Raw genomic sequence first — 27,297 nt, forward strand, 5'->3', positions numbered from 1 at the left:
ATGCCAAAATCAATTTCTGACATATTTTTTGGACAGATTTCGGAGTCAATGGACATCAGAACAAGGCAGGGGTTGCTTAATGCTCTTGTAGGCAAAGTTGGTAAAAGAATGGATAACTTTTTGATTCCAATGGAACTGCTGTGTTGTGTTTCGAGAACGGAATTCTCTGATATGAAAGCATATCTTCGCTGGCAAAAGCGACAGGTTGTACTATTGCCTTTTTTTAAAGCTATTGTGAGGGAAATTTTGCTTATACTGGTTTTATATTTCAGTTGAATATGTTAGAAGAAGGTCTCATAAATCATCCTGTGGTGGGATTTGGGGAATTAGGACGCAAAGTAAATGAACTACGAATTCTTCTTAGAAAGATTGAGGAGTCTGAGGTACATGAAATTGTTGACAAGCAGTGCTAGTTTTGCTCACCGTTTTTTCTTTCTTTTCCTGTTTACTGCCCATTATAAGCTTTTTAGTAATAATGATGCAGCATGCTACATTCTACAAATTTTTTTTCCTTTTACATTCTACAATTTATGTTTATACTTTTAATGTGTTTTCTAGTCTCTTCCACCGTCAGCTGCTGAAATTCAACGCATAGAATTCCTTAGGTCATTAAGAGACATATCCACCGCACTTGCAGAGAGGCCTGCTCGTGGTGATTTAGTTGGCGAAGTCTGCCACTGGGCGGATGGCTATCCGCTTAATGTCAAAATTTATGAGAAAATGCTCTGCAGTGTTTTTGATGTCCTAGATGAAGGAAAGTTTACAGAGGTTATATATCCTTATTTTAAATTTTTATCACAAATGTACTAAGTTTCTGAATTAGGATTAGCTGCGGTCATGCATTTTCTGCAATTTTGACCTATTGCTTTTTAAAAATGCTTTGCAATTTCAGGAAGTTGAAGAAATCCTCGAGTTTCTGAGGTCAACTTGGCGTATTTTAGGGATTACAGAGTCCATTCATAACACATGCTATGCATGGGTATTATTTCGGCAGGTAAATGAAGTTTTAGCATTGGTTGTTATTACAAAGATAAGCTTTGCTTAGATCATCTGTTCCCGACAATACATCTGCCACCTTAAAAATAACAATTCTAGTCACTATTAGATTCTTATATTGATACTCATTAGAACAAAATCAACTAGCGTCTGTGCGAGAGTTATGTGTTGCTTTATAGAATTAAATTTAGACTATTATTCAGTTTCCAAAGCTCACCTGGTGCAGTTGTAGTTTTTTTTGCTTATTTTCTTTTTTTTAAGCTAATATGTAGGTAATTCTTTTCTGGATGGAACCATGGGCTGGCAATTATGCACAAATTATAACCTTGCTTAATAATGGCCTCAGATTGACCTAAATCAAGCCAGCTAAAAGAATTTGACAGAACTTTTCTCGCTCTCTTTATGTGAGTGTATGTTATATTATGTTATGCTATATTATATTTTATGTTGAACTCTAAATCCGCGCGCTTACTTTGGATATATTTTAGCAAGGTTAATACTCTCAAGATTCAAATTAGATGGTAAGATAAAGAATTCTTTAAACATTATGTCCTTATAGATGACTATATTTCTAATTTGAGGCTTCCCCTATAGCATAAGCCCTCATGATTAATTACATATTAATCATGAGAGAAAATAATTCATTAAGGTTATTTTATAGGCTCTATGATAGTTCATTGTGAAAGCTTCACATTTGCATTGATCGATAACTATTTGAATTGAGGAGGAAAAATAATGGTTGGGAAATGATCAAAATTTGACCAGATTCTATAGTTTCATCAGTCTGTTCATGGACCTTAGTTTACTTAGAGATGGTGCTTGACTAATTTGATCGAATAGCCCTTATTAGCAACTACGAATTTTGTCATCTATGACAATTCTTAAGGCCTCTGTTAAGCTCGTTTCAGAGGTCGAGTACAAGATTAAGTATCACGAACTGCTAAGTTGAAAATAATTAAACTTGTGAATTTTAATTCCCAGAATTCTTACAATATTGTGCTGTATTGAAATGTCAAACATATGCATCCAAATGTTTCATTATAGTGGTATACATAAGATTCATAGATTTAAAAGAGTTTTTCCTACAAATGATATATGATGCAAAATACATTAAAGATAAACTTAACACAACAGAGTAGCACATAATAAAAAATTATTAAAAAAATTGATTATTTTCAGTGAATTTTGTGTCCTGCAGCTTATTTTGAAATATATATATATAAAAGTTTTGATCATTATTGAACGTTCTTATATATATATATATATATATTTAAAAGAACTCAAGGGCTAATATATTTATATGTATAGATTGGATGACGGCCAAAATAATGACACCCTAACCACCCGACATACAACACACACTAAAGTCCCAAAAAGAAAAATACATGTATACCCAAAAAGCAAGATTACAACGTAGACATCTAAGCTTACGCCAAATTTCTGCTAAACACTCGCAGAATCAGGTAGCTTGAGAACGACCCAATTTAGCCTTACCTCTGCCTCTGGTTCTAGAAAGCAAGTTAGCTAACAAGTGGTTAAGTCTGCTGCCATTACCCGAAATAACTAATGTATCATCCATTAAGTTCCTGAGTTCTAGTAGGCCTCCATTCTTCTTCTTCTTCCTGGATGTGTAAACTTTCCATTCCTCATCCGAAGGCTGACTCATCTGATCAGTGTGTTGGTTGAAAGATTGCTGGGCATGTATAGTTGTTCCACATCATGAGCCTCTTGCGTCTGACTAACAGTAACAACTTGTTCGACCTGATAAGGTGGTAGAGTCGTAGTAGAAAGATTGCCAACCGTTGCATAAATGATAGGTTGTAGGGTAGGTGATGTATTAAATGTCTCCTTTGCACCCGAGACTTCCTCAAGATGAGGAGGGTCAAAACCCTCCTGATGATCAGACCGAACATTTTCCTGTGTTAGTAAAGTTCCTTCAGCATTGTTTTCAAAGAGGTTTGAAGCTGTCCGTTGCGTAGCTAGACCATCCGACAACACGTCATTCACAGAAACATAAACAATATTGTCAGGGGGGGTCTCCGGTAGTAACGGGGTTACAGGTGGTAATGACAAGAGAAATGATATTTAAAGAAGGGAGAGTGGGAAGGAGAGCATATGGATTTTCTACCAAAGTTTCAATAGCCAGTGGGTTGCACTCAGAGGTTGAGGAGGGGCAGGGGGCCCAGTAACATTTTTGCTCCGAGGTTTTAAATGAGGATGCAAATGGTGACATTGAGAGTGAGAGTGTCCAAACACACGACAGTGGGTGCAGTAAAATGGGGATTGTTCGAGTTCGACCCGCTATCAAAAACTTTAGTGCTATGAGTCAATCCAGATCTCACCCAGAAAAGGTAAAGTAATGTCTCGTTCAATCAAAACTCTGGATTCAGAAGGCCGACTCAGATTAACTGTAGGAATATCAGATTTGAGGGGTTTACTGTAAACCATAGCTAAGGAGTAGAGGAACTCGTGATTGAAGAGATGAAACTTCAGACCTGGGAAGTGCAGTCATACAAGAATGGTGAGAGGTTTACTGAGAGGATCAAAATCGACCATCCATTTTAAAACTTTCATCACACGGTTATCGATTTGAATGAGTCTTCTCGTAAACAAATGAGCATGTTCTTCATCATCTGATAATTAGATAAGAACATTCCTACCGTCCAGTTTACCAATCTTTCATTCTCCTTTCAGACGCATTTGCTCAAACTCTTTTCGAATTATCTCGAGTTTAGGGTTTTCATAGAGGAACTTACCAACTAAAACCAACTGTTAGGATGAAGCTAAGGTAGAGATCTCGACGTCAGAGAGAGATTGCAGGCTTACCATTTTTACGGGATGCTTTTTTAAGAAATTCGGTGTCAACGCCCAACGCTAAACTGTCGTGGTATCACTGCAGGAACATACACGAAATATGAGCGCAAGTGGGGTTGTCTCCAACAAGTGCGACGGCCTAGGAACGTCCCAAGGCCATCACCACTCGCAAGGAATGGAGCACAGCAGATGACTCAGTTGCCTGAAATCGCCATTCAATTAGCAGACGAAGGACGAGCCAGCACAACGAGAAAGAAGCACGACGAAGCAGGCAGTCGAGGTGCGATCCCCTTCGTCGACGAAGCACGAAGAAAACACGATGAAGGACGAAGCAAGAGTTAACGGAGCAGATGCCAGCATTTGCCATGGGGCGAAACCCTAGTAGAGCGAAACAAACGACTCAACATACTTGTATATATATTGCACATGCTTTTATATATATGTGTGTGTGTGTGTGTCTATATATATATATATATATTAGAAAGCCTAAATGAGAATATATTAATAAAAGGAAGGGTACATATAGGTTGGGTGAAAGAGACCAAATTTGGCACCCTAACCACCCGACATACAACACACACGTAGGAGATACATGCATACCCAAAAAAAGATTAAAATGTAGACATAGAAATTTGTACGCCCAAAGTTTGCCAACACTCGTAGGTTCAGTTTGCTTTCGAATGATCCAATTTTGCCTTGCCTCTGCCTCTGGTTTTAGGACGAGAGCCAGCTAACAAATTGTTAAGTTTGCTGCCATTACCCGAAATAATCAATGTATCATCCATTAAGTTTGGTAGTAGGCCTCCAGTCTTCTTCTTCTTCCTAGATTTAAAAACTCTTCTTCCTAGATTTATAAATCTGTCATTCTTCATCCGAAGATTTACTCATCTGATCAGTGGATTGGTCCAAATATTGTCAGACAAGTGTAGGTTGTTGCACATTATGAGCCCCATGTGCTTGATAACAGTAACTTGCTCGATCTGATGAGACGGTAGAAATGCAGTAGAAATATTGCAATCCGTTGCATCAATAATATGTTTTAGGGAAGCTGAAGTTTAAAATGTCTCCCCTGCCCCTACGAAAAGCGGTTCCATAGGCAAGGAACCTACATCATGAGCATTGTGTGGAAACTGAATGGTTGACATATTACTCGTGAGAATAGTGACATTTTCAAGAGTATCCTTCCGATGATTAATAATGCCAATAACTTGGAGCAGATCAGGAGGAGGTGAAATCACTACCTTTGGCTGAGCACTTTGCTTCTTTGGTCTTAGATGGGGGTGCAGGTGGTGATATTGAGAAATGATGGGACCGAACATATGACAATTCAAGCAATACGAAGAGAAAGACTCAATCACAACTCTTTGCCAATATCCACGATGTTGTGTGTCTAACCAAATTTCCTCAGAAACGATTGAAGTGATGTCTCTTTCAACAAGTATTCTGACTTCAGAGGGAGGAAAAAAATTAAAAGTAAGAATGTCCGTTTTGAGCGGCTTACCATAGACTGAGGCAATAAAGTACAATACTTCTTGAGTAAAATAATAAAATTTCAGGTCAGGAAAATGAATCCAAACCGAAATGATTGGTAGTTCCGTCTATGGGTCAAAATCCACCGACCATTTTAAAATCTTCATTGCTGTGTTATAAATCCAGATTAATCTTTTGGCAAGTAAACATGTGTAATTCTTTTCATTATTAAGTTGAATAAGGATGTGTCTTCCATCTAAAAGTTCAATTTTTCACTTCCCAACAAAGTGCATAAGCTCAAATTCCTTACGAATGAGCTCCATTTTGGGATGACCATAAAGGAATTTCTCGACCAAATTCAGGCGACAAGAAAAAACGAGCTGATTACATCCTGCTTCCGTAAAAAAGATGGTTGGCTTTCCATTCTTCCTGCAAGGTTTCTTGATGTCCTTGACCAACGCAAATGAGGGAGGGAAGGAGCACGATTTAGGAGTACCTGAGACATCGATACTCGCAAGGGCAACAACATATGTTAGGTCCAAAGTCATCACGGAGCCGTGACGTTTGGAACAATGAAGTTGCAGTCAAAGAAAACCGAAGCCGACAAATAAGGCAGCAGAATCAGTGGAATCCCCTTCTGCTTCGAGCAAGGGACGAAAGGCAAAAACGCCAGATGAGGCGCAAACCTTTCCTCTTCGAGCACTGGGAAGGACGAGACGAGACGACGAAACCTCACTCGAAAAATGTCCTTCAACGAGCGACAAAGGACGACACGAGACGCAACACGATGAAATCGCTACGAACCAGACAGAGTGGACGACGAAAGACGAAGCAGAGAAGCAGAGGAAAACAAAGACACGACATGAGAAATACCCCGTAGTAGACGCTAGGGTTCGCCATGAGGCGAAACCCTAGCAAGGCGGAAACGACAACCCATTCTAAATTATATATATATATATTTGCTTGTAGAAAATTAAGCTTATACTTATATGTATACATGATTCTTATTTGTTCATGTATAATTTATCTTATTTGGCAAACAAAATAAAGAGCAAGGTATTGGTCCTTATGAGCTCTTATTAGATATACATGAAGTCAAGGGCTTTTAAGTATATGATACCGGAGTTAACTCAAACAAAAATAAGCAAATAAATATTATTACTGGAAAAACTAATAGACAGTTACAATCAACACTCGTAAATGGAAAATAACAATAGTCACGATACATAAACTTATACTAGGGTGGATCTAGGGGGTGATGGTGGTGATCGTAGAGGTTTTGGGCCTCCGGAGAGGTAGCAAACGATGGTTAGAGAGTGGTATAGTGGGGCGGCAGCAAGGGGATTTTGGTGGTAGCGAAGGGGAGATTAGGAACCGCCAAAGCAACAAGAAGGCGTTGGCTGTCCTGGGCGGTGGCAGCAAGTTATATGGGGCTGGACAGCGGGGAAATGATGGGGAAGTGCGATTCGGGGTTGTGGAAGCTAGGGAGGAGGGTGGTAGCAGTGAAGGGGGAGTCGGTGGATGGTAGGACAGCAAGAGGACCTTTGTCTTGCGGAGTGGTAGCAAGAGGACCTTTGTCTTGCGCTGTGGTAGCGAGGAAAGGTGGCATTTTATAGGTGACGGCTGCAGGGAAATAACAAGGAAGCTGTTTCTGAGCGGCTTGCAATAAGGTAGAAGGCTGGATAGCAAGGTGACAACAACGGAGGGTGTGGGCGATAAGAATGGTTGGCGGCTTCAAGGAAACAACAACAAAAGCTGTTTCTGGTCGGCCAGTGAGGCATAGCCGCGATGCGGGAGAGACATGGAAAGGTCGCGCAAGATAAATTACTACATGTGGAGTGAGATACGACAGAAGCATCACTCGACCCTCAGATACAAACCTAGAAGAGAAAACCTGAGATGCTAGCGGCTGTTCTTACAGAAAATACACAAAAATTGAGAATCTTAATACTAATAAAACTAATATATATATATATATATATATAGGAAATGACTAGAGGGGAAGGAAGAATAAAAGAAAACGTGCCAAAAATTGGGAAGGAATTGAAAGAAGAGCCGCTCGGTTTGGCTTTACACAGCTCTTACGACCCAGATTCTGCGTCCGTTCTTTGGTCGCGGGAAATCCCGCATGCGAGACACCATCCCACATCTACCTTTTGACGCTCCATATCATTATATTCTTATTTAGCTTGCTTGGCCGCAAAGGCCCTTACAGATGTAGATGCTTTGATAAATAAAATATGCCCATAAAGATACTATCCTCATGCACATTGTTGCATCCAGTTAAACTATCATCTTTTTATATTAAAATGTTTGTTTTTAAATGTTACAAAAGAATTTTCTTTAAAAAATTTGTACTTTATTCAAGTTCTCAAAATTTAATTTTTTACCTATTTCTTTCTTCAAATATGATTTCTAATTCATAAACAACTTAATAAAAAAAATAGTAAGTAGACATTTTGTTATGTCCTTGCCCGGGGTTTGGAATTACCCATGACGAAAATAGACGTTTTAATGGTGGAAATATATTCTCTAGTATTCTATTTCTATCACTAACTGTTAATTATTTAAATATTCATGAAAGAGTCACTAAAGTAAACAATTTAATTAACGAGTAAAGGTTTTTATCTTTTCAGTTGATCTCAACCTCCCGTACACATTGGCTTCACTTCCATTTATTTTATTTAAAAGCTTAATATCTAAAAAAAATAAACAACACAATGCGTTACCTAAAAATAGCTCATGAGTAATCATACTTCTAAATCATAATAACCTAAGGAAAAGAATAAATAAATTTCATGCTGGTCTTCTTATTTCTATAAAAAATATTATGATATGCTGGTCTTTCATATTTATATAAGAAATCTTATACTATGTTAATGCATGTACCCAATGACATCACTATTAAAAAAAAACTTCTTTATGCATTCATTTTAACTTTAATTTTACTTATATTTTTAATACACCTCTGTCTGTTTGAGGATTTCCATCAAAATAACCTGACACACTCCTGGTTGATATTATCTGGCACAGTGTTTTGCGATTCATACATCACAATTGTCTGAGGTAGAAAAGCCTTTACCTACCCTTGGCTGATATTATTTTGTCGGCACAACGATTAACAATCTATATATCACAATTGTCTGAGGTAGTAAGTTCTGTTTACTCACCCCTGATCAATATTTTTCCATCTTCACAATAGTTGGTGATAACATCACAATCGTCTAAGGTGATAGAAAAACAACCATGCTAGCGCTTACACTGACATCTCCTGCCTGTACTATTAGGGGGCGAGCTCCGCCTCAAGCATTTGTAAATAAGTATTTCATTATTTAAAACATACATTTTTCTGAGACATTTTCATTCATATGCTAATATACATGCTTATTCTAATGTGCAACTATTTATCTTGCATATCTTTCATATCACACCTATCCTTTTTATCATGTATATTATATATATCATGCATTTCATACATATCTTTCATGCATATATTATGCATTTTTTTTATTATGCATATATTTTCTGTCTAACAATATGAAAAATTTAGCGTAATTGAAATCCAACTGACTCAGAGCATACTTGCAGTCAAACATATATTTTGAAATAAAGAAAATTATTAAAATTTTGAAATTTAATTACTCATATCGGTTGCCACGTTAGATTATCATTCTTTGATAACTAGCTGGCTTCACAATAACCTATATGTTGATCTTAACAATCTATAGACCATAATATCAATCTTAAGATTCAAGTAAGTTTTTGTTAATCGAATTATTTTTCTTAAGTTAGCACAATTATTTTACATGAAATTGACAGAACCTTCCTACTACTAGTTTCCACACGCTCGCTTTGAGCTCTACGCATCGCGTAAGCAACTTGGAATTTTGAAATAACTTAGAATTTAATAATATCTCGACTCATAAAGTGATTTAACCCAAAACTTAAATGATTTGCCTAAACATACCTCATACCAGCTTCCCGACATAACTTAACCATTATGATACTGCCAAATCTTTATCCCTCTTCTCTCTATCATCTTATTCCTCCCTTAACTTCCTTGATTTCTTGCTAAGGGCCCTTACAAAGTTTATAAACCAAGTTCTTTGCTTTCGACGCAACCTCGTCTCTGCTATAGCGATTGAAAATGAAAGATATGCATGATTCGTGGAATTCCTTAAAACAAAAATAGGAGGAAGGAAAGGAATGTCTTAAGACAGCCGCCTGTGACACTTGGCGGATCTCGTGATTCCTTTGTAGCGACTCTACTGCAGTGCAGGATTGCGCCTGCTGTCGTGACTGAGAGTTGAACTTTGTGAGAAGAGGAATTTGGAGAGGGGAGGAAGAATTGCAGAGACTCTAGAAAGTATTCTTGCCCTTCGAATGAGACCTACGATAATATGCGTGAATGTCAGATGGTAACAATAACCATGCGGATTTGGGAAGGATTATAATTTAATTAAGATTTAATTAAATTAATTAAACTTATATCTTTTAAATGTTTTTTCCCTTTTTTCAATTCATTATTAATATATCGTGTTTTATATCAAATTCTTCGATTTTACGTGTAGAATTTTATAAAATTGACTTAGTAGAAATTTGTGGAATGCGGAATTTAATGTACATTTTAAGATGCCAAAATTTTTAGCTGGTTTCTTAAAACCAGTTATTACATATTTAGTAGAAGATAACATTGTCGGTCAACTTTTGATTTGAAAATAATTTTTAAATTTAATTTTATATAATAGGTATATAGTTTGAGTTTTAAAAGTAATATGTTTTAATTTTTAAAAAATGAGACCAAATGAATTTTGTTAGTTTAATAGTTTGCTAATCGTGTCTGATACCGCGAGTAGTATACCTTCCCGAAAGATAAATGTATACCTCGGCGATTGACCAAATTCTGTAAACTATGAGATTTGTGACATCTGTTTAACCTGCGAACCTTTTAAGTGCGACCGACAAGTTTTTCTATCTAATATAAGGATTAAATAAAATTTATTTTACATAAGTTCCAAGTTCCCTATAGTTAATTACTTCCCAAATGACGGGGGTCACTTGAGACAACATTCGATAATGATCAGAGGTAACTAGTATTCAAGAATTTGAGGCTTAGTTTTTTACGGTAGGACGTGGAAAGAAAAGTGATTTATTACATATTTAGTAGAAGATAACATTGTCGGTCAACTTTTGATTTGAAAATAATTTTTAAATTTAATTTTATATAATAGGTATATAGTTTGAGTTTTAAAAGTAATATGTTTTAATTTTTAAAAAATGAGACCAAATGAATTTTGTTAGTCTAATAGTTTGCTAATCGTGTCTGATACCGTGAGTACTATACCTTCCCGAAAGATAAGTGTATACCTCGACGATTGACCAAATTCTGTAAACTATGAGATTTGTGACATCTGTTTAACCTGCGAACCTTTTAAGTGCGACCGACAAGTTTTTCTATCTAATATAAGGATTAAATAAAATTTATTTTACATAAGTTCCAAGTTCCCTATAGTTAATTACTTCCCAAATGACGGGGGTCACTTGAGACAACATTCGATAATGATCAGAGGTAACTAGTATTCAAGAATTCGAGGCTTAGTTTTTTACGGTAGGACGTGGAAAGAAAAGTGATAGTGACTCAAATAGGAACAATTATTTTCAGGAGTCTAAAGGAAGGAAAAGGTAGGAGACGTCACGGATTCTGAAGAGTACCCTCAGTGACTTTCCAAACTATCATACTGTGTAGCTGCATTTTGAAGATGATGTTATTTGAGTGTTCAATCCTGCCAATTTTATTATTTGAGACTTACATTTGTATAATATACTATTATGAAGATAACACGCAGAGATAAGACGGTTTATGTCATATCGAATGACAACTTCGGACTCCTAAGTCGAGTTAAGACTTATACTGCTCATCATGACTGTGCATGAGCCTAAAGATAAGTTGAGGATTTACGTCGTACTAGACAGACTATCTCGAAGTCCTATGACTTGTTGTTTAACTAAAGAAAGATTTGACGTTGTAGACTTGTTTAATCTTTAGAAGATGTCCTTCCGCAGGTCCTCTACAGGTTGCCTACGACATATGCTTTGAGCTCCTTGTTGAAATAACAGTTCTAAGATCTAAGCTTCAAAAGGCTCTACCAGGTATGTTTCAATGTTTTGGTTTTGTATGTAAAGTAAATGAATGCGGGTAAGAAAGTACTGTATAATAAATAAAGGAATTGTAGTGCATAAAATAAAATGCGTACCCGGACTTTTGCTACCGCTGCATTGTTAGTTCATAGAACATAATATAATTTGTAGAGAATTTAGATAAATTACAAAAAAAAGGATCGGACTCCTAAGTCGAGTTAAGACTTATACTGCTCATCATGACTGTGCATGAGCCTAAAGATAAGTTGAGGATTTACGTCGTAATAGACAGACTATCTCGAAGTCCTATGACTTGTTTAACTAAAAAAAGATTTGACGTTGTAGACTTGTTTAATCTTTAGAAGATGTCCTTCCGCAGGTCCTCTACAGGTTGCCCACGACATATGCTTTGGCTCCTTGTTGAAATAACAGTTCTAAGATCTAAGCTTCAAAAGGCTCTACCAGGTATGTTTCAATGTTTTGGTTTTGTATGTAAAGTAAATGAATGCGGGTAAGAAAGTACTGTATAATAAATAAAGGAATTGTAGTGCATAAAATAAAATGCGTACCCGGACTTTTGCTACCGCTGCATTGTTAGTTCATAGAACATAATATAATTTGTAGAGAATTTAGATAAATTACAAAAAAAAGGAAGAAAACAGAAATTGTAGTGTGAAAAGCAACAAAATGAGTCATAACAAAACACGAACAGATAAAGCAAAACAAACAAAACAAAACCCGTGGTCACATACGGAAGACCAAGTCTAGGTATAAACATCAGTAAAGGTGGGGGCTCAGAGCTGTACTGTGTGCTTTCCAACCTTGGATAAGAGCTATGAACACGACAATCTACGGAAGACAATTCTTAACTTCAATCCCGGAAATATTAAATCAACATGTTTTAAGAATTAAATTTAAAAAAACAAAATTGATCACGAACAAGCCCCGGTGAATAGAAGAAAATTAACTCTCTAACAAATATATCATTAAGTGAAGCCGATCATTTTAAAATGAGAATCTAGCCCTTTGCTTTCAATTGCGGCCTCCATTATTCAAGTTACATATTTCATGTATAAGAATTTCTTTCATATCGAAATTCTAAGTACATGCTACATTTTGATTCCATAGGATTTTATAGGCGATTCAAACTCTAATTTTTACATGCTACATTTTGATTTAATAGGATTTTACGGGTGATTCATGCTCCAATCTTCCTCCAGCATGGATCTTTATAAAGTGACTTGTCATGGATCTTTGATTTAATAGGATTTTCCGGAGATATTATCAATTTTTACATGCTACATTTTGATTTAATAGGATTTTACGGGTGATTCATGCTCCAATCTTCCTCCAGCATGGATCTTTATAAAGTGACTTGTCATGGATCTTTGATTTAATAGGATTTTCCGGAGATATTATCAATTTTTACATGCTACATTTTGATTTAATAGGATTTTACGGGTGATTCATGCTCCAATCTTCCTCCAGCATGGATCTTTATAAAGTGACTTGTCATGGATCTTTGATTTAATAGGATTTTCCGGAGATATTATCAATTTTTACATGCTACATTTTGATTTAATAGGATTTTACGGGTGATTCATGCTCCAATCTTCCTCCGGAGATATTATAACTTCAATCCAAGTGACTTGTCATGGATCTTTGTAAGTTTTACCAAAATTTTTTGATTTTTCATGCAAAAGTTGCTGTTTAGACTTACATGCGGAGATCACTTTAAAAGACAAAAGAGATTTTATTTTTATTTTTGTAAATATTTTGTAAAGTAGTGCAGTCCACAGGCTAATTACTTTAATCAGATTATGACTACTGGCGACTTAAGAGCATCGGGGCAACAATCTCACCAAGAGTTGGTGAATAGTATCATTGGTCCTTATACTCTCCTCTCATTGAAGGTTCTTGAGATAGACAGGTCCTTATACTCTCCTCTCATTGAAGGTTCTTGAGGTAGACAATACTATTATAATCATCTCACTTCGTATCCCTCGTTTAAACACACATAAACAATGTCGTCATGTCATCGCCCTCGCCACCTAGACTAGATCCTATACTTATTCTAGTCCGGTGATCCATATGTGGCATTAACAAATATCCCCAATTGCTAGGAGGATTTAAACATATTGTTCAAGCTCAAATCCCAGTGCGTTGGGTTTCACTGTAGGCTAAGTCACGACGGAATTTTCACTAGTTGATTTAATTAAGGAAGTCATTAACCACATATTGTTATATCCTCATATTTAGTGTTTTAATCAATTTGTAAATTGAGGTAAAGTGCATAGTTTTATCATTCATTCAAAAATAAGGTATATGAACTATCATCTAGGATGTGCTCATAAAATTTAGGAAGCCTACACTTTAACTTGTGCTTGAAATGATTTAAGGCGTTTTATCCGCAATTAAGTTTTTTTTCAACTAATCCTCAAATATTTTTAGGTGTTTTTCAAATAATCTTCAAATACCTTTTAAGTGTTTTCTAAATAATTAAATCGGAAATTTTTATTTTTGACTCAACCATTTAACAAGAGAAATAAAACAAAAGCAAGGAAAAGGCCGTCCCACTTCCAAAAATAACAATGCCAATGAAGGGGAAATAACAAGTGAATCGACCTAAAATCGTTTAAACTCTTTCAAAATTGTAACTAAATCAGCTCCCAAGAAGAGTGTTTAAATCTATATCTAGATAGTGTTTTGATCGGTCTAAAATAACAAGATTTAAAGTTACCAAATCAGCATGTAAGTCGGTGCTTAAATCATGCTCAAAACCTACCAAATAGACTAAAAAAGTGCAGCGCAAACGTCACGAAACGGAACCAAAAAGTGCAACCCACAAGCCACCAAATGAACCCAACAAGTGCAGCCCACAACAACACTTAAAAAAACCCTAACCAGCTTTTTTATTTTTTGTTTTTTATATTTTTTTAAAGCCCCCCAAAAGTGTATTGTTAAACCTCCTACCAGCAGTACAAAAAAAACCAAAACAACAGAAATTAACGAGACAATTGCAGGCAGTCAAAATAGCTTCCTGTTCTTTCCCACATGCTTAGCAACTTCATGACAGAAATTATGTCTGTCTGTTTTGTATATTTCTGTATGCCAGGGAAACCTTTGAGTTGCTGAAGGCCAACCATACATAATTCCAACTATTGCAGCATGTGATAAAAAAAAATTTATGAGAAAGCCTAGTCTTAAAAAGCTTGACAACGCTTGAGTGATACCAGCAAAGAAGGTCGCAGTGAATGCAAGCCTCATGTATTCCTCTTTGTTATTTATGGGATGAAGTTCATTTTGTTAAAGGGACCCCCAACAACAGAGAAAATGTTGCTATAGGCCCAATAACAATGTCACTTGGTGTGTATGTGTCGGCCGTTTTATTTTGGTTTTGAAAAATATAGGAATAGAAAATATAGGAAATATAAAAATAGTTTTGATATGAATATGATTTTTGAAAATAACATTTTGATTTAAAAATAGGTAAGACCGAATGAGTCTCACATTTTGAATAGTTTGGGTGACTAAGCACGATAACACAAATAATACACTTATCCCGAAGAATAAACGTATCATTTGTAGTAAACTCAATCACCTAAATTAAAGAATTTGTGACATCCGTTTGGTATGCAAAATATTTTATATGAGACCAACAAGTTCCCATACTTAACATAAAGATTAGATAAAATTTATTTTACCTGGGTTCCAAGTTCTCTATAGAAACAAACCCCTATAGTTAATTACATCTTAAATGACTTGGGTCACTTAAGAAAACTTTCGATTAAGATCAGTGATTTTGCTTTCAAGATTTTCAAAGTTTAGGGTTTCCAAGGTAGGACATGAGAAAATTAAACGGGAGTGGCTCAAATAAGAATAGTTATTTAAGGAATCCAAAGAGAAGAAAAGTATGAGAAATCACAGATATGGGGAAAACCTCGGTGATCTCCTAAACTATCCTATCGTACGGCTTTATGTCTTTGAAATGATGTTGTTTAATGTTTAATTTTGCAATTTATTTAGAATTCAGAGCTTATATTCATTGTTTAATGTTTAATTCTGCAATTTATTTAGAATTCAAAGCTTATATTCACACGATATCTGATCGTGCAAATAGCCTAAAAAGATAAGAGAATTTACACCGTACAATACGGTAACCTCGGAATCCTAAAGTGTTAGGACTTACAATTGCATAACCAGGGTTGTGCAAAAGCCTAAAGGTGATATATGAGGGCTTACGCTGCACTAGACAAACTACCTCAAAATCCTAGGAGTTGTTATTTAAACTAAAGAGAGTGATAGGTGATGTGAAAATGTTTTGATGTTGCAGATCCATCTTGAAGTTGTTTCTCATCGTGCTGCCCACGATGTTCGCTCCAAGCTCTTCGTCGTAGCACCTCCAAGTTTAATTTTAGTTTTGAAAATGCACCTAACCACTAGGTTATCCTAGACTAAGACATAATGTATATCAAAGCAAATAAATCATGTGATATATAAAAGAAGAAAAATAATATTAAATGTCAGGAGAATACTATAACAAACTAAAGAAACAGTATAACAAACTGTACAAAACAGTATACATGCTAGAAAAATAACATAACAGACTACAATATAACATGCTAGAAAATGGTACAACATGCTATGCAAAATAGTATACATGACAGAATGAAAAGTATAACGTGCTAAGAAATAAAATGCTGTAATGTAAATCAAACAAGTATACTTGCTGCTCCCTTAAATTTAGCTAGTATGCGTTGTGCAAAAGGAGAAATCATGACCTGAAAGACTTGAGAAAATAAGCAAATCGTAGGAAAAAGACAAACAAATAAAATAAAATACAATATCTAATATAAAAGACCAAGAGTAGGAGATTTATATGTGATATATGTGATATTGATTTATATGTGATATTGGGAATGTCCCCAATTGCCAGGAGGATCTGAGTGTAAGACTCAAGCTCAAATCCCGGAGCATTGAGTTTCATTTTTGATCAAGTTAAGGCAATAGTTTCATTATTTGATTTAATTAAATCAGTCATGAATCACAATCTAGTGCACCCTCTTGTTTAGTGTCCTAATTATCTCATGAACTAGGGTCAAATATCTGACTTCTTAGGTTCATTTGAAAATTAGGAGCATGAACTCTCTCAGTGTGTGCTCCTAAGATCTAGGAAGCCTACACTTTAGTTTGAGCCTGAAGTATTCTAAAGTGTCTATTTTTAATTGAATGTCTTTCCACTACTCATCGAACATCTTTAGATCAAGCTTAGCTCGTTATCAGACTCCTAAGTCCTAGGGGTAAACCTATAATTTTGGCAAAAGGGTTGGGAGATGTGCTTCAATCCTAGTTAAAGCAATTGGGTTTAAGCTTATTCAAAGCTTAAGGGACCTAAATGCAAGTCTACTGATCTATCCATCTCCTAATCGTTATCTAAACTCTTAATTTCTTTCAAATCTCAACTATTCTTTCAATTACAATTTCGTCTTTCTTATGCAAAAGGAATGGTGAATGGTTTGCTATCCTGTCTCCTCTTTAGGTTTCTATCATCTCAACAGACCAAATTTCATTTTTAATTTACTCTCTTTTTTCTGTAAGACCATGAATCATTTCCGAAAATAATTAAATCGAAAATTCTCATTTTTAACTTGACAGTTAAAAAAAAAGAAAAAAAAACAAACTAAAAGAGGCCAATTCACTTTTTAAAACAAAGTCAAATCGATAAAGTTTAAAACGAAATCGTAAGTGTATCGGCCTAAAAGCGTTTAAAACTCGTAAAAAAATGATTTATTCAATTTAAAAAAAAAGGTTTAAATGTCTCAAAATGTAATTTAAACCTTCACGAATAAAACTTTAAAAATGTAGCCCAAAGTGCTTCAAGTACGGCTTACCCAATCAAAGAACCGACTTTCATAACAAAGGTGAAAATTCACCACATTAAGATTTGCGGCCAGGGACAATGAAGGGGAAAAATGATATCAAATCAAATATCTTCAATCATAAAAGAACTAAAGAAGAATACCGACATTCATAAGAGTTGAAAAGTAAATCATAATTTAAGCTAAATCAAGTCCAATACATGGAGAAAACAAAAAAATATTTTCAGCTTTTATCAGGCTCCAAAGAGCCAAAACCGAGCATCAACAAATAGGAAAAACACGTAGCAATAATAGAGAATGAACATAGAGTCTTAAATCAATATTCCACCTATCATGCATTTCAGATTTTGCAAAGAAATCATAAAATCATTTCATATTTTCAAAGATTAGCCACCCAGAGATTTCATAATTTGCAAATACACCACCAAAATGTTTCAGGTTTTGCAATATTTCAGATTTTGCAAATAGGCCAACCATGCATTTAAGCTCACGGATAGAGGCAAGAAACAACCACCAAAAGAAACTTACAGGTAGAGCTCCAAAACAACCACGAAACCAAACCAAAACAAGCTCACGAGTAAAGTCAGAGAGAGAAGCAAAATAACCACCAAACCAGACCCAAACAAGATCACAAACAAGCTCACGGGCAGATTCAGAAAGAGGAGCAAAACAACCACCAAATCAGCTCCAAACAAGCTCACGAGTAAAGCCAGGGAGAGGAGCAAAACAGCCACCAAACCAGCCCCAAATAAGCTCTCAAACAAGCTTACGGGTAGAGCCAGGAAAAGGGGCAACCTGAGCCCAATACAAAAACAAACCAAGCTCAAGAAATATTCTAAAACCTCAACCAAGATAAATCACCAAAGGGAAGCCCGAACCAAGCCCAGAAAAAGGGCAAACCGAGCCCAACAAATGGGCAAAATGAGCAGCATAGAGGCTAAACTGAGCCCAATAAATGGGCAAAAACTGAGTTTAGCAAAATGGAGCAAAAACAAAGAAACATTCCAGGTAAATTGAACTCGTTGAATGAATCAAAACAAAGCTATAAAAATCAGATTTCATAAAGCCTTTTATTTCAAAATTTCCTGCATCCCAACATACATTTTAAGCAAAAAAAAATGATAATAGGAAATAAATAAATGTAATGAATCCCTAAAGCCAAATACTTCTTGATATCGAAATGAATTCCAGATCTTTCCTTGATTCAAAAATAACAATAATAAAAGCCCGCAGCATTTTATTTTCAACATTTATTCTAACAAGGTTAACAAAGGGCAACAAGAGAAGCAACACATAAGCTCCAAATATATTTTCTAGCATGTATTCTAATGAGGGGCAACAAGAGAAACAAAACATAAGCCCCAAATGTGTTTTTCAGCACATACAAATAATTTCCGGCAAGTATTCTGATGAGGGGCAGCAAGAGGAATGAAACATAAGCCCCAAATGTAATTTTCCAACTCACAAAAGTGATTTCCAGGATGCATTTTAATGATGGGCAACAAGAAGAACAAAACATAATCCCCAAACACGTCTTTTTCAATTCATAAAATAATTTTCAATGTGCATTTCATACTTCCAAACATTTCAAGCAACGAAGGTGATAGAGACAACCCTCAAATATGCTTTTAAATATGCTTTTCCAAAAGAGTAAAATGCATTCCAAGACCATTCTAGCCATGCTTTCAAGTGTCTCAACTAGCCATGCTTTCTAGCCATGCTTTCAAGTGTCTCAAGTAAAGAAAGTAAAGATAGCCCACACATGCTTTCCATAGTCATTTATAAAGGAATAAAATGCATTTCCAAATCGCTCTACCAATGCCTTCATATGTTTCAAGCAAAAGAAAAGTGAAGGTAACCTATATATATGCTTCATTTCTTACCAACCTAAGCAAATTTTCATGCTTAAACTTCAAAATAAGCCTCTATTTTTTTTACCTTCTCATGCTTTTAAAAGAGAGGAAAGAAATATCATCCTTTTGTACTTGCCATCCTAAATGATTGTCGGCGTTTAAAAAGGGGAGAGTAACGTTTGGGGGTCGCCCGTAAGAAGCTGTCGGTCGCCGGAATCGAAATCCCGTCACCCGCTTCGGAAGGACTTTTTAATTTACATATATATATATAATTTTAGAAAAATACGAAATCAAACTGACCTCATATTTTTCACAGTTTAAATGAAAGAGCGCTCTACCTCAAATCCTGTATCTACCCCGAAGAATAAACACAAGACCTGAGGATGAAGCTCGATCAAATAAACTAAGAAAGATATGACGTCCGTTTGGGTCTGCGAAACCATTTTATTTGCCGACAAGTTCCCCTATTTAATACAAATAATTAAATAGGGTTTATTTTAAGCTGGGTTCGGAAAAGCTCCCTATAAGGGCAAGCCCCTATAGTTAATTGGGGGTAGAGCGCGTGCGCTGGAGTGGGAGGAGCGGCGGCCAGCCCGCCTCCTCTAATTGGAGAACCACACGGCTGCCGTGTCACGTAGAGAAGGGGAAGAGACGGGAACAAGACGGGAGCTGCGTGGATCTACTGTGGAGCTAGGCACGGACGCGAAAGGGAGCGGGACGCCAAGAAGCTATGTTCGAACCCGTGATTGGGTTGAACAGAGGGAGGGAGTGCGGGTGAAAACCTAAATAGGACTTAGGTTTTAATAATATAAGTGATAAAATAGAAAATAATTTAATATTTCTTAAAAATAAAATTCAATTCAAAAATAATTTAACAAAATTGGTGTCTATTTTGGGTAATTCTGACATTCCGGATGCGCTGGTGCGATCCGTTTCACTACCGGAAGTCGTTCGGAGAAGTTCAAGAGGAAAGGAAGAGTCGTAATAAAGGGGGAGAGCTCGTAGCCTCGAGTAGGTAGCCTCGAGTAGGAGCGTCGGCCAGCCCGCCTCCTCTAATTGGAGAACCACACGGTTGCCGTGTCACGTAGAGAAGGGGAATAGACGGGAACAAGACGGGAGCTGCGTGGATCTACTGTGGAGCTAGGCACGGACGCGAAAGGGAGCGGGACGCCAAGAAGCTATGTTCGAACCCGTGATTGGGTTGAACAGAGGGAGGGAGTGCGGGTGAAAACCTAAATAGGACTTAGGTTTTAATAATATAAGTGATAAAATAGAAACTAATTTAATATTTCTTAAAAATAAAATTCAATTCAAAAATAATTTAACAAAATTGGTGTCTATTTTGGGCAATTCTGATGTTCCGGATGCGCTGGTGCGATCCGTTTCGCCACCGGAAGTCGTTCGGAGAAGTTTGTTCGGAGAAGTTCACATTTTCACCCGTCTTTTAGGCTTAATTGAAGTCCGACCTCGTGCAATTTTGTAAATTTTGTGCATTTGGTGTGTGTATGCGTTGATAAAGTTGTGAGGAGGTTTTCTTAAGGCTTGAGGTCGTATTTGGAACTTCTCCTTGAGTCTTCACACAATAGCCCTTAACCGCTCGTACATAAGACGATGATTTTGAGACCATAAATGCTAGACATCATAGGAAAATAAGAAGTGCTTTGGAATTTCTAAAATGGTGGGTACCAATTTTTAGTTTTCTAAGATGGTCAATAGGAACTCCTAAAGCTAGATTCTAAGACCCTAAGGAAAAATAGATGACCTAAAAAATGAGGTCAACAGTATGTAAATCTTCCTAACTTTTATATGTCCTGTATTGTATAAATAAAATGAAAGTATAGGAACAAGAGATGTCTCTGTTACCCAATTACTATAATTGCTAAGGTTTTGTGCTCCAAGCATTTCAGAAGTTCGAAGAAGTTCAATGTTCCACCTACCTCCAATGCGGACGAGGGAGAGGGTCGGCCAAGTGCTCCTGGTCGAGAGAAAGAGTGGAGTCCAGTGAGAGGGAGGCTTTCAGTTGAGAGAGACGACGTGCTGAGCGTTTGCAAAGAAGTGGGCGGAGGCAAGCAACTATGGTTGTTCGACGTGTGAGTGCGAGGAGTAGACGAGGGTTACGGTGCAGAGGGGAGGAGGCGAAGGAAATTGTTTCTGCGCTGAGGGGGAGACACGAGCTGCTAGCGTTGTTCGACCAGGAGGGAGGCGAAGCAGGAGAGTCGAACAGGAAGAAGGGAGGCGAGCTAGCGAGGGTCTCGGTGCAGAAGAGAGGAGAGCCGAATGGGAGAGGCGAAGCAGGCGAGTGCTTCGGTGCGAAGGGGAGTTCGCAAGAGGGGAGGCGAAGCAGGTGCTTCTCCTGTGTGAGGAAAAAGGGCGAATGGGATCGAGCTGTCGAGCTTCTGTTGAGAGGAAGGGGGAGGCTGATGGACCCCGAGCGCGAGGAAGAGAGAGACAGGCGACAAAGTTACGGTGGAGTGCTTCAAGCAGGAAGAGCAGAGCTTCGATTAGGAAGAAGAGGCGAGGAAAAGCTTTCGGTGCAGGCGAGAGGAGACGAAGCCGAGGGCTTTGGTGTAGCGAAGAGGTGAGCAGGTGAGAAGATGGGGGGTTCTGTGCTAAGGAGAAGAGGCGAGCGGGGGGAGCCGAGCGAGGGTTTTCAGTGGAGAGGGAGGGGCGAGCGGGAGCTTTGGCGCAGGAGAGAGGCGAACGGGATTTCTTTCGAGAAAGGGAGACGAGATCGAGCGTGAGAGGGAGAAGTTGAATGTCGAATCATCGTTGTCTCCGTGGAGGAGAGGCAAGCAATTTTTTATATCGGAAATTCCAAAATGCGTGCAGAACCTTAACAATATGGATGTTCTTCATAGCTAAAATTGACGTTCCAGACACACCATCAGGGTCCTTTTCGTCATCCTGGTCGTCTGGACAAGTTTGCCGACGGTCAGATCAATTCAAGTCAACATTTCAGCGTGGTGCAATGAGTGCTTAAATTGCAGTGTTCACGAGTGTTCTAGTCACAAATGGTTTACCTAAGACTTCCTAAATCCTGTGGGAACTCATAAGACTTCCTAAATCCTGTGGGAACTCATTTTCGGGCCTTCCACATGTTGGTCTTTAACCCTCTTGGGACCACTCATGCGAGGTCTTCACAAAAAAATGAGTCAAAAGTGGTTTGAAGTTCTACGCAGTGTGGGTCTCAATACTAGTCCTCTAGGAGGGCCAAACAGAGAGAACCTAAGGCTAGATCCTAGGTCCTAATGAGGGGAAAAAAAACCTAAAAAATGAGGTCAACAAACCCATTCTATTTGCAACAAGTCTTTATTTCATATTCTCAAGTTGTTTGAGGTGTATGGTGTTGTGAATATTTTTCGCCTTTTAATTTAGCATGTTATTTAGGATCTCGACTCCACCTCATATGTACTCAATTCTCTTCCTTAATTGAGATGAGATTATTAATGAGTACATTTTTGAGTGTCCTGCCTATTACACTCATTTTGTTTTGTGCTCTTTAGGAGCCTTTTTATTCCTTTTATTCTCGTTCATTTTAATGTTCAGGTATATTCAATGTTTTGGTCTGTATGCTTGTTTTTCATGTTTTTGATACACGCAATTTATCATAAATTTTGATAGCATTTTCGCATCACCCTTTTCATGTGGCTATTGAACATAACTCTTAGTCCTCTCATCACACTAAGAAGAGTGTGAATGTTGCGGTGCTCATGACACCATTATGCTATATATATATATATATATATATTTGTTTCTTATATTCGCACCCCTGAATAGGTGTGTACAAATTAATGCATGACATTTGCTAACTTTATTACTCGTCATGCATAGAATGAAATGTAGGTATCTTTGATATACTTGTAGGGGCAACCATAGTTCATAAAAAACTGCACTTTTCCTTATTATGCCTGATGGGGTACTTGGTCTTATTACCCCACGAAGAAAGGTGTGAAATAACAAAATATATCACTTCAAAAGAGGTAGAGGGATGCTGCACTATTGTGCGCAATGTTGACCCTGTATGTTGTGGAATGGGCATATCTGGTCACTATTGTAAATATGCTGTACAATTGTGATGCACAAGTTCACAAGCTCATGCGTCTTCCTGAGATGTAGAAGCTTGCAAGTGAAAAATATAGTTCGTATGAGGCTGAGAACTGGGAAATGGTTTGGGAGGAAGAGTTAGGAGAGGAGGCAAGATTTGATGATTAATAGATAAAGGAGGAGAGATGATAGGTTGGGAGAGGGTGATGGGGCATGCAATGAGGTTTAGATTTATCAAAAATCGATAGCCTTGGCAAATTTTATGCATATTTCGGAAACTTACATTGAACTTTTAACATTCCCTTGATTATTCATTCCTTAAAAACTGCTGCTTCTGAACATTTTCGAAACCAGTTTGTTATCACAGGGGAACAGACACTCCTACAAATTGTGGCCGAGCACTTAAGGAAGATTCCATCGAAGGAGCAGAGGAGTCCGCAAGAAAGATTACATTTGAAAAGTCTTTGTTGTTTAGTTGAATTGGACGAGAGGTCTCAAAAGCTTACATTTCTGCAGTCTTTCTTGTCTCCAGTTCAGAGATGGGCTGATAAGAAGCTTGGGGACTACCATTTGCATTTCTCTGAGGTTTGATTTCATTAAGATATTGCTGATTTCTTTGTGTGTCTCTAATAATTGCGCTATTTCTTTTGTGTCTTATTTACTGGCTTTTCTAAATGGGCTTAGGATTCTGAAAATATAATGTTAATACCTATCATGTGGTAGATGCTTGGAAACGTTCTATTTTACATATGAAAGTTTTTTCCAAATTAGAGTTTACTAAAGTGTAGCGTAGAGCAAAGAAATAGGAGAATTATTGAAGCATGGAACAATTGAAGAAGGAAAGAAAATAGAAGAAAAGGAGAGGGAAGGCGAGTGAGAATCAAGTACATATACTAAGAGGGAGAAACGAGCATTCAAAGCATTATTTACTTGATCCCTTCGAGTTCTCTTTATTATAGAACATTTGTCAAGATAAGATCAATGGTTAAATTCATCTTAAACCATGATTATGATTGTACTAAGCAACTATCCTATGACCATATTGTTGTAGTTCTTTGAAATGATTCAGTTCAAAGGGTTTTAATGGAAGGCTTCCTAAGTGATTTTATTAAGTAGAAATTCCTAATATCATAACTCCTATTCTACAAATATGAATCAACAAAGAGAGTCTTTTAAGCCACAGCTCTTTAAACTTACAATTAGAACAAGAAAGAATATATGAACGATAGCTACATGATTAATGTCTACAAAGGATCACTAACAGGATATGAATTAAACAACTTCATTCAAGATTTCATTGGAAACATTATCTTGCAAAGTCTCCCAATACAACTAAAATAGATCTAAACACAAAAATAATCAGCAATACCAAAATATTAAAGATCACAAATATAAAGATATACATAGATTTTTATGGTTCAGCATAGGGCGCCTGAATCCACAGGTAGAAACTTCGGGCTTTTATTTATTTCATTTTTTCCTTGGCTTACAGGTTAAAAGCTATCATTTTGAACTTGATATACTGAATTATGTCAAATTGAAGATCTAAACAAATTCATACAAAAATATATTAAACAACGCAAGAAGTAAATAGAGGATTGAAATCACATGATCTGCAAGAAAATAAGTGACATCTATATTTAAGAACTTGCAACCTCGACACCAATATTGCATCTAAGAACCTTGATCTATTTATCAATAACCCGTCGAAGATCTCTTCCCGGTTGTCCATAGGTGTGATCTTCCTCTTCTAAATCCTGTGTTGCTTTCAGCGTCAAGATCGACGAGTAGACCTTTTCGAAACCCTCGTCGTTTACTCTCCTTGCTCTCGGTGTCTCCCGCACAAAGTATATCACGAAATCCTCTTTCATTCGTCCCTTTGCTCGATGACTCTCACTTCCCCTGTTTGACCTGTAGAGGGCTAATAAAGAGAAAAAAATTACACAGCCACTCAACAAAAACAAATAGGAGTAGCTACCACCTGGCAATATAAGTAAAAAAATAATAAAATTAAATATTGATTAAAATAATTAATGTAATACTTAACTTAAATAATTATCACATAATGATTGTGATAATAAAAATAATGAAGATTAGGGTGATTTTCATACACAACACTCAAAACTTACCTATTTATGTATTTAATACTTCAACTTCACTAATAACATAATATAACACTTCGTTAACTCAATTGAAGAAACTCTTGATTGAGATGAAGCGAAAATCATGATGGATCTCATCAGACATAATTCGTGATGTGATCTTGCTGGTAAGGGATTTTGATTGCAGTTCCTATCCTTCCCTGTCGGGATGGGGCTCCCATCGCCTCTCTTGAGTGCAACATCGAGATTTTATTGGGAAGGGCACTGTTTATGTGCGAAGGTGGTGTGTGAAGCTTGACAACAAGGAAGTCACAATGGGACTCAGTGCAAAGCTTTGATGGTGGTAACAGTATTTTTGATATTTTATGAAATTTTAATTGTTATGTGAGTAAATAGTGAAGTTTTGGTGTTTAGTACGTAAATGAAAAAAATGAGTGCTATGTATTTTAATCCCTCCTAAAGATTTGAAATAAATTAGAATATAAATACAATGAAAATTAAATTAATAGAAATTTACATGCATTCTGTACAATTCTAATGTATTTACATATGTAACACCGGTCTTAGATTCTTAGAAGGTGTTTTAGGATTAGATTTTGCAGGGCGAGGCTGCCAAATTGCAAAGAGAATGATATGCAAAGTCGGCGAGGTTGGAAGGGGATTAAAGGAGTTTGGTTGTTAGGGCTGAATACAGTGGGCGGTACGATGAAACAATGATTTCGATGAGGTGTGGTTGCTGAGAGAGGATCCATTAACTGTTCTATTCAAAACACATATTGACTAGTTAAAAAAATAGGTTACAACTCTCCAAATTGGGGAAAATAGAGAAACAAAGTCTCCAAATAACATAAACCAATGCAAAAATCTCCAAATCAGGCTTTAAGCAATGTGTACTTGCATCAATTAAATCCTGATTCTAATTAAAAAAGGAAAAATAGGGCCCTCGAAATCTGTATCAACAAAGTAGTGGGAAATATCATGTTACAGAAATCTTATGAAGAAAATTTTTGTTTCGTTGGGCAGAGACACTCCCGCGTCATCTGAATTTTTAGGATGATTTCAAAGTTCGGGTGGGGGGTTTAAGGGGCGAGGGAGTTGGAATGATTTGCAGAGAGTATTTATTAAGTCTAATTAACTATAGTTTGTTTTTTTGTTTTGATTTACTGTGGTTTTTCTTTCTCTTGGTGTTCCTAACGGTGTTCAGGGTTTGTGGAGAGATGATCTATCTCTCGATCTCTCGAACAGTAGATCAACATTGTATTTTTTTGGCTTTCATTGTTATTAGTAAAATCAGCCCTCATTTGAGTTTCCCCGCCTCTCTACTGCAATTTATTCGTTGTTTGTTTGATGTTTTTGGTTTCGGATCGTATTGGTATGCTAGTGTAATTTATAAATGAAAAATTGATAAATGTATTGCCAATGTGATTTCATTAATTTTTTTTTATTCAATAGTGAAATGTCAAAATAGACCTCAGACTCTTTATATTGGGTAATTTTAGTCCCATAATCTATAAAAATATTAAATTAGTCTCCAAACTTTTTTTAATATGGACTGAAATAGTCCATGGGGAGGACTATTTCAACATCCATTAAAAGAGTCAGAGGATTAAATTGGTATTTTTTTAGACTCTGGGACTAAAATTGTCCCTTATAATGAGTTGGGTGACTATTTTGACACTTTTCTCAAATTTTTTATTTTAATTTTATTCTTGTGCGCATGTTCGATGTGATTGTTTCTAGAATGGCACATTTTAAACTACTTAATTCTAGAGAATATCCATTTTTTTGTATTGGTTTTGGGTTTATTTATTTATGTTTTTGTCAATAATTTTCTCGACATAAATTTCAAATAACTTGCTTTTGGCTTGCTAATGTTTTTTTTTCATATTTAATGCAACATTGGCTTTTATTTGGATGAATAAATTACAATCGCTCAATAACTTCATGTGACCTTTATTTTCGGTTGGCTTTTTTATATGTATTCGTTCATGCATTGTCATT

At 36.5% G+C, this 27,297-nt stretch overlaps 1 protein-coding gene across 1 annotated transcript in view; it reads left to right on the forward strand.

The window, feature by feature from the left end:
• LOC110026657 overlaps positions 1-27,297 on the forward strand; it is a 102,598-nt gene that overhangs the window by 17,046 nt on the left and 58,255 nt on the right. Inside the window, exons 8-12 of the mRNA XM_020727683.1 lie at positions 37-204; positions 273-383; positions 559-768; positions 893-994; positions 23,549-23,779. Of these exons, the coding sequence (XP_020583342.1) occupies positions 37-204; positions 273-383; positions 559-768; positions 893-994; positions 23,549-23,779 (822 nt within the window). The remainder of the gene's footprint in view (positions 1-36; positions 205-272; positions 384-558; positions 769-892; positions 995-23,548; positions 23,780-27,297) is intronic.

The sequence above is a fragment of the Phalaenopsis equestris genome, unplaced genomic scaffold, assembly GCF_001263595.1.
Source record: "Phalaenopsis equestris unplaced genomic scaffold, ASM126359v1 Scaffold000392, whole genome shotgun sequence".
Lineage (NCBI taxonomy): Eukaryota > Viridiplantae > Streptophyta > Magnoliopsida > Asparagales > Orchidaceae > Phalaenopsis > Phalaenopsis equestris.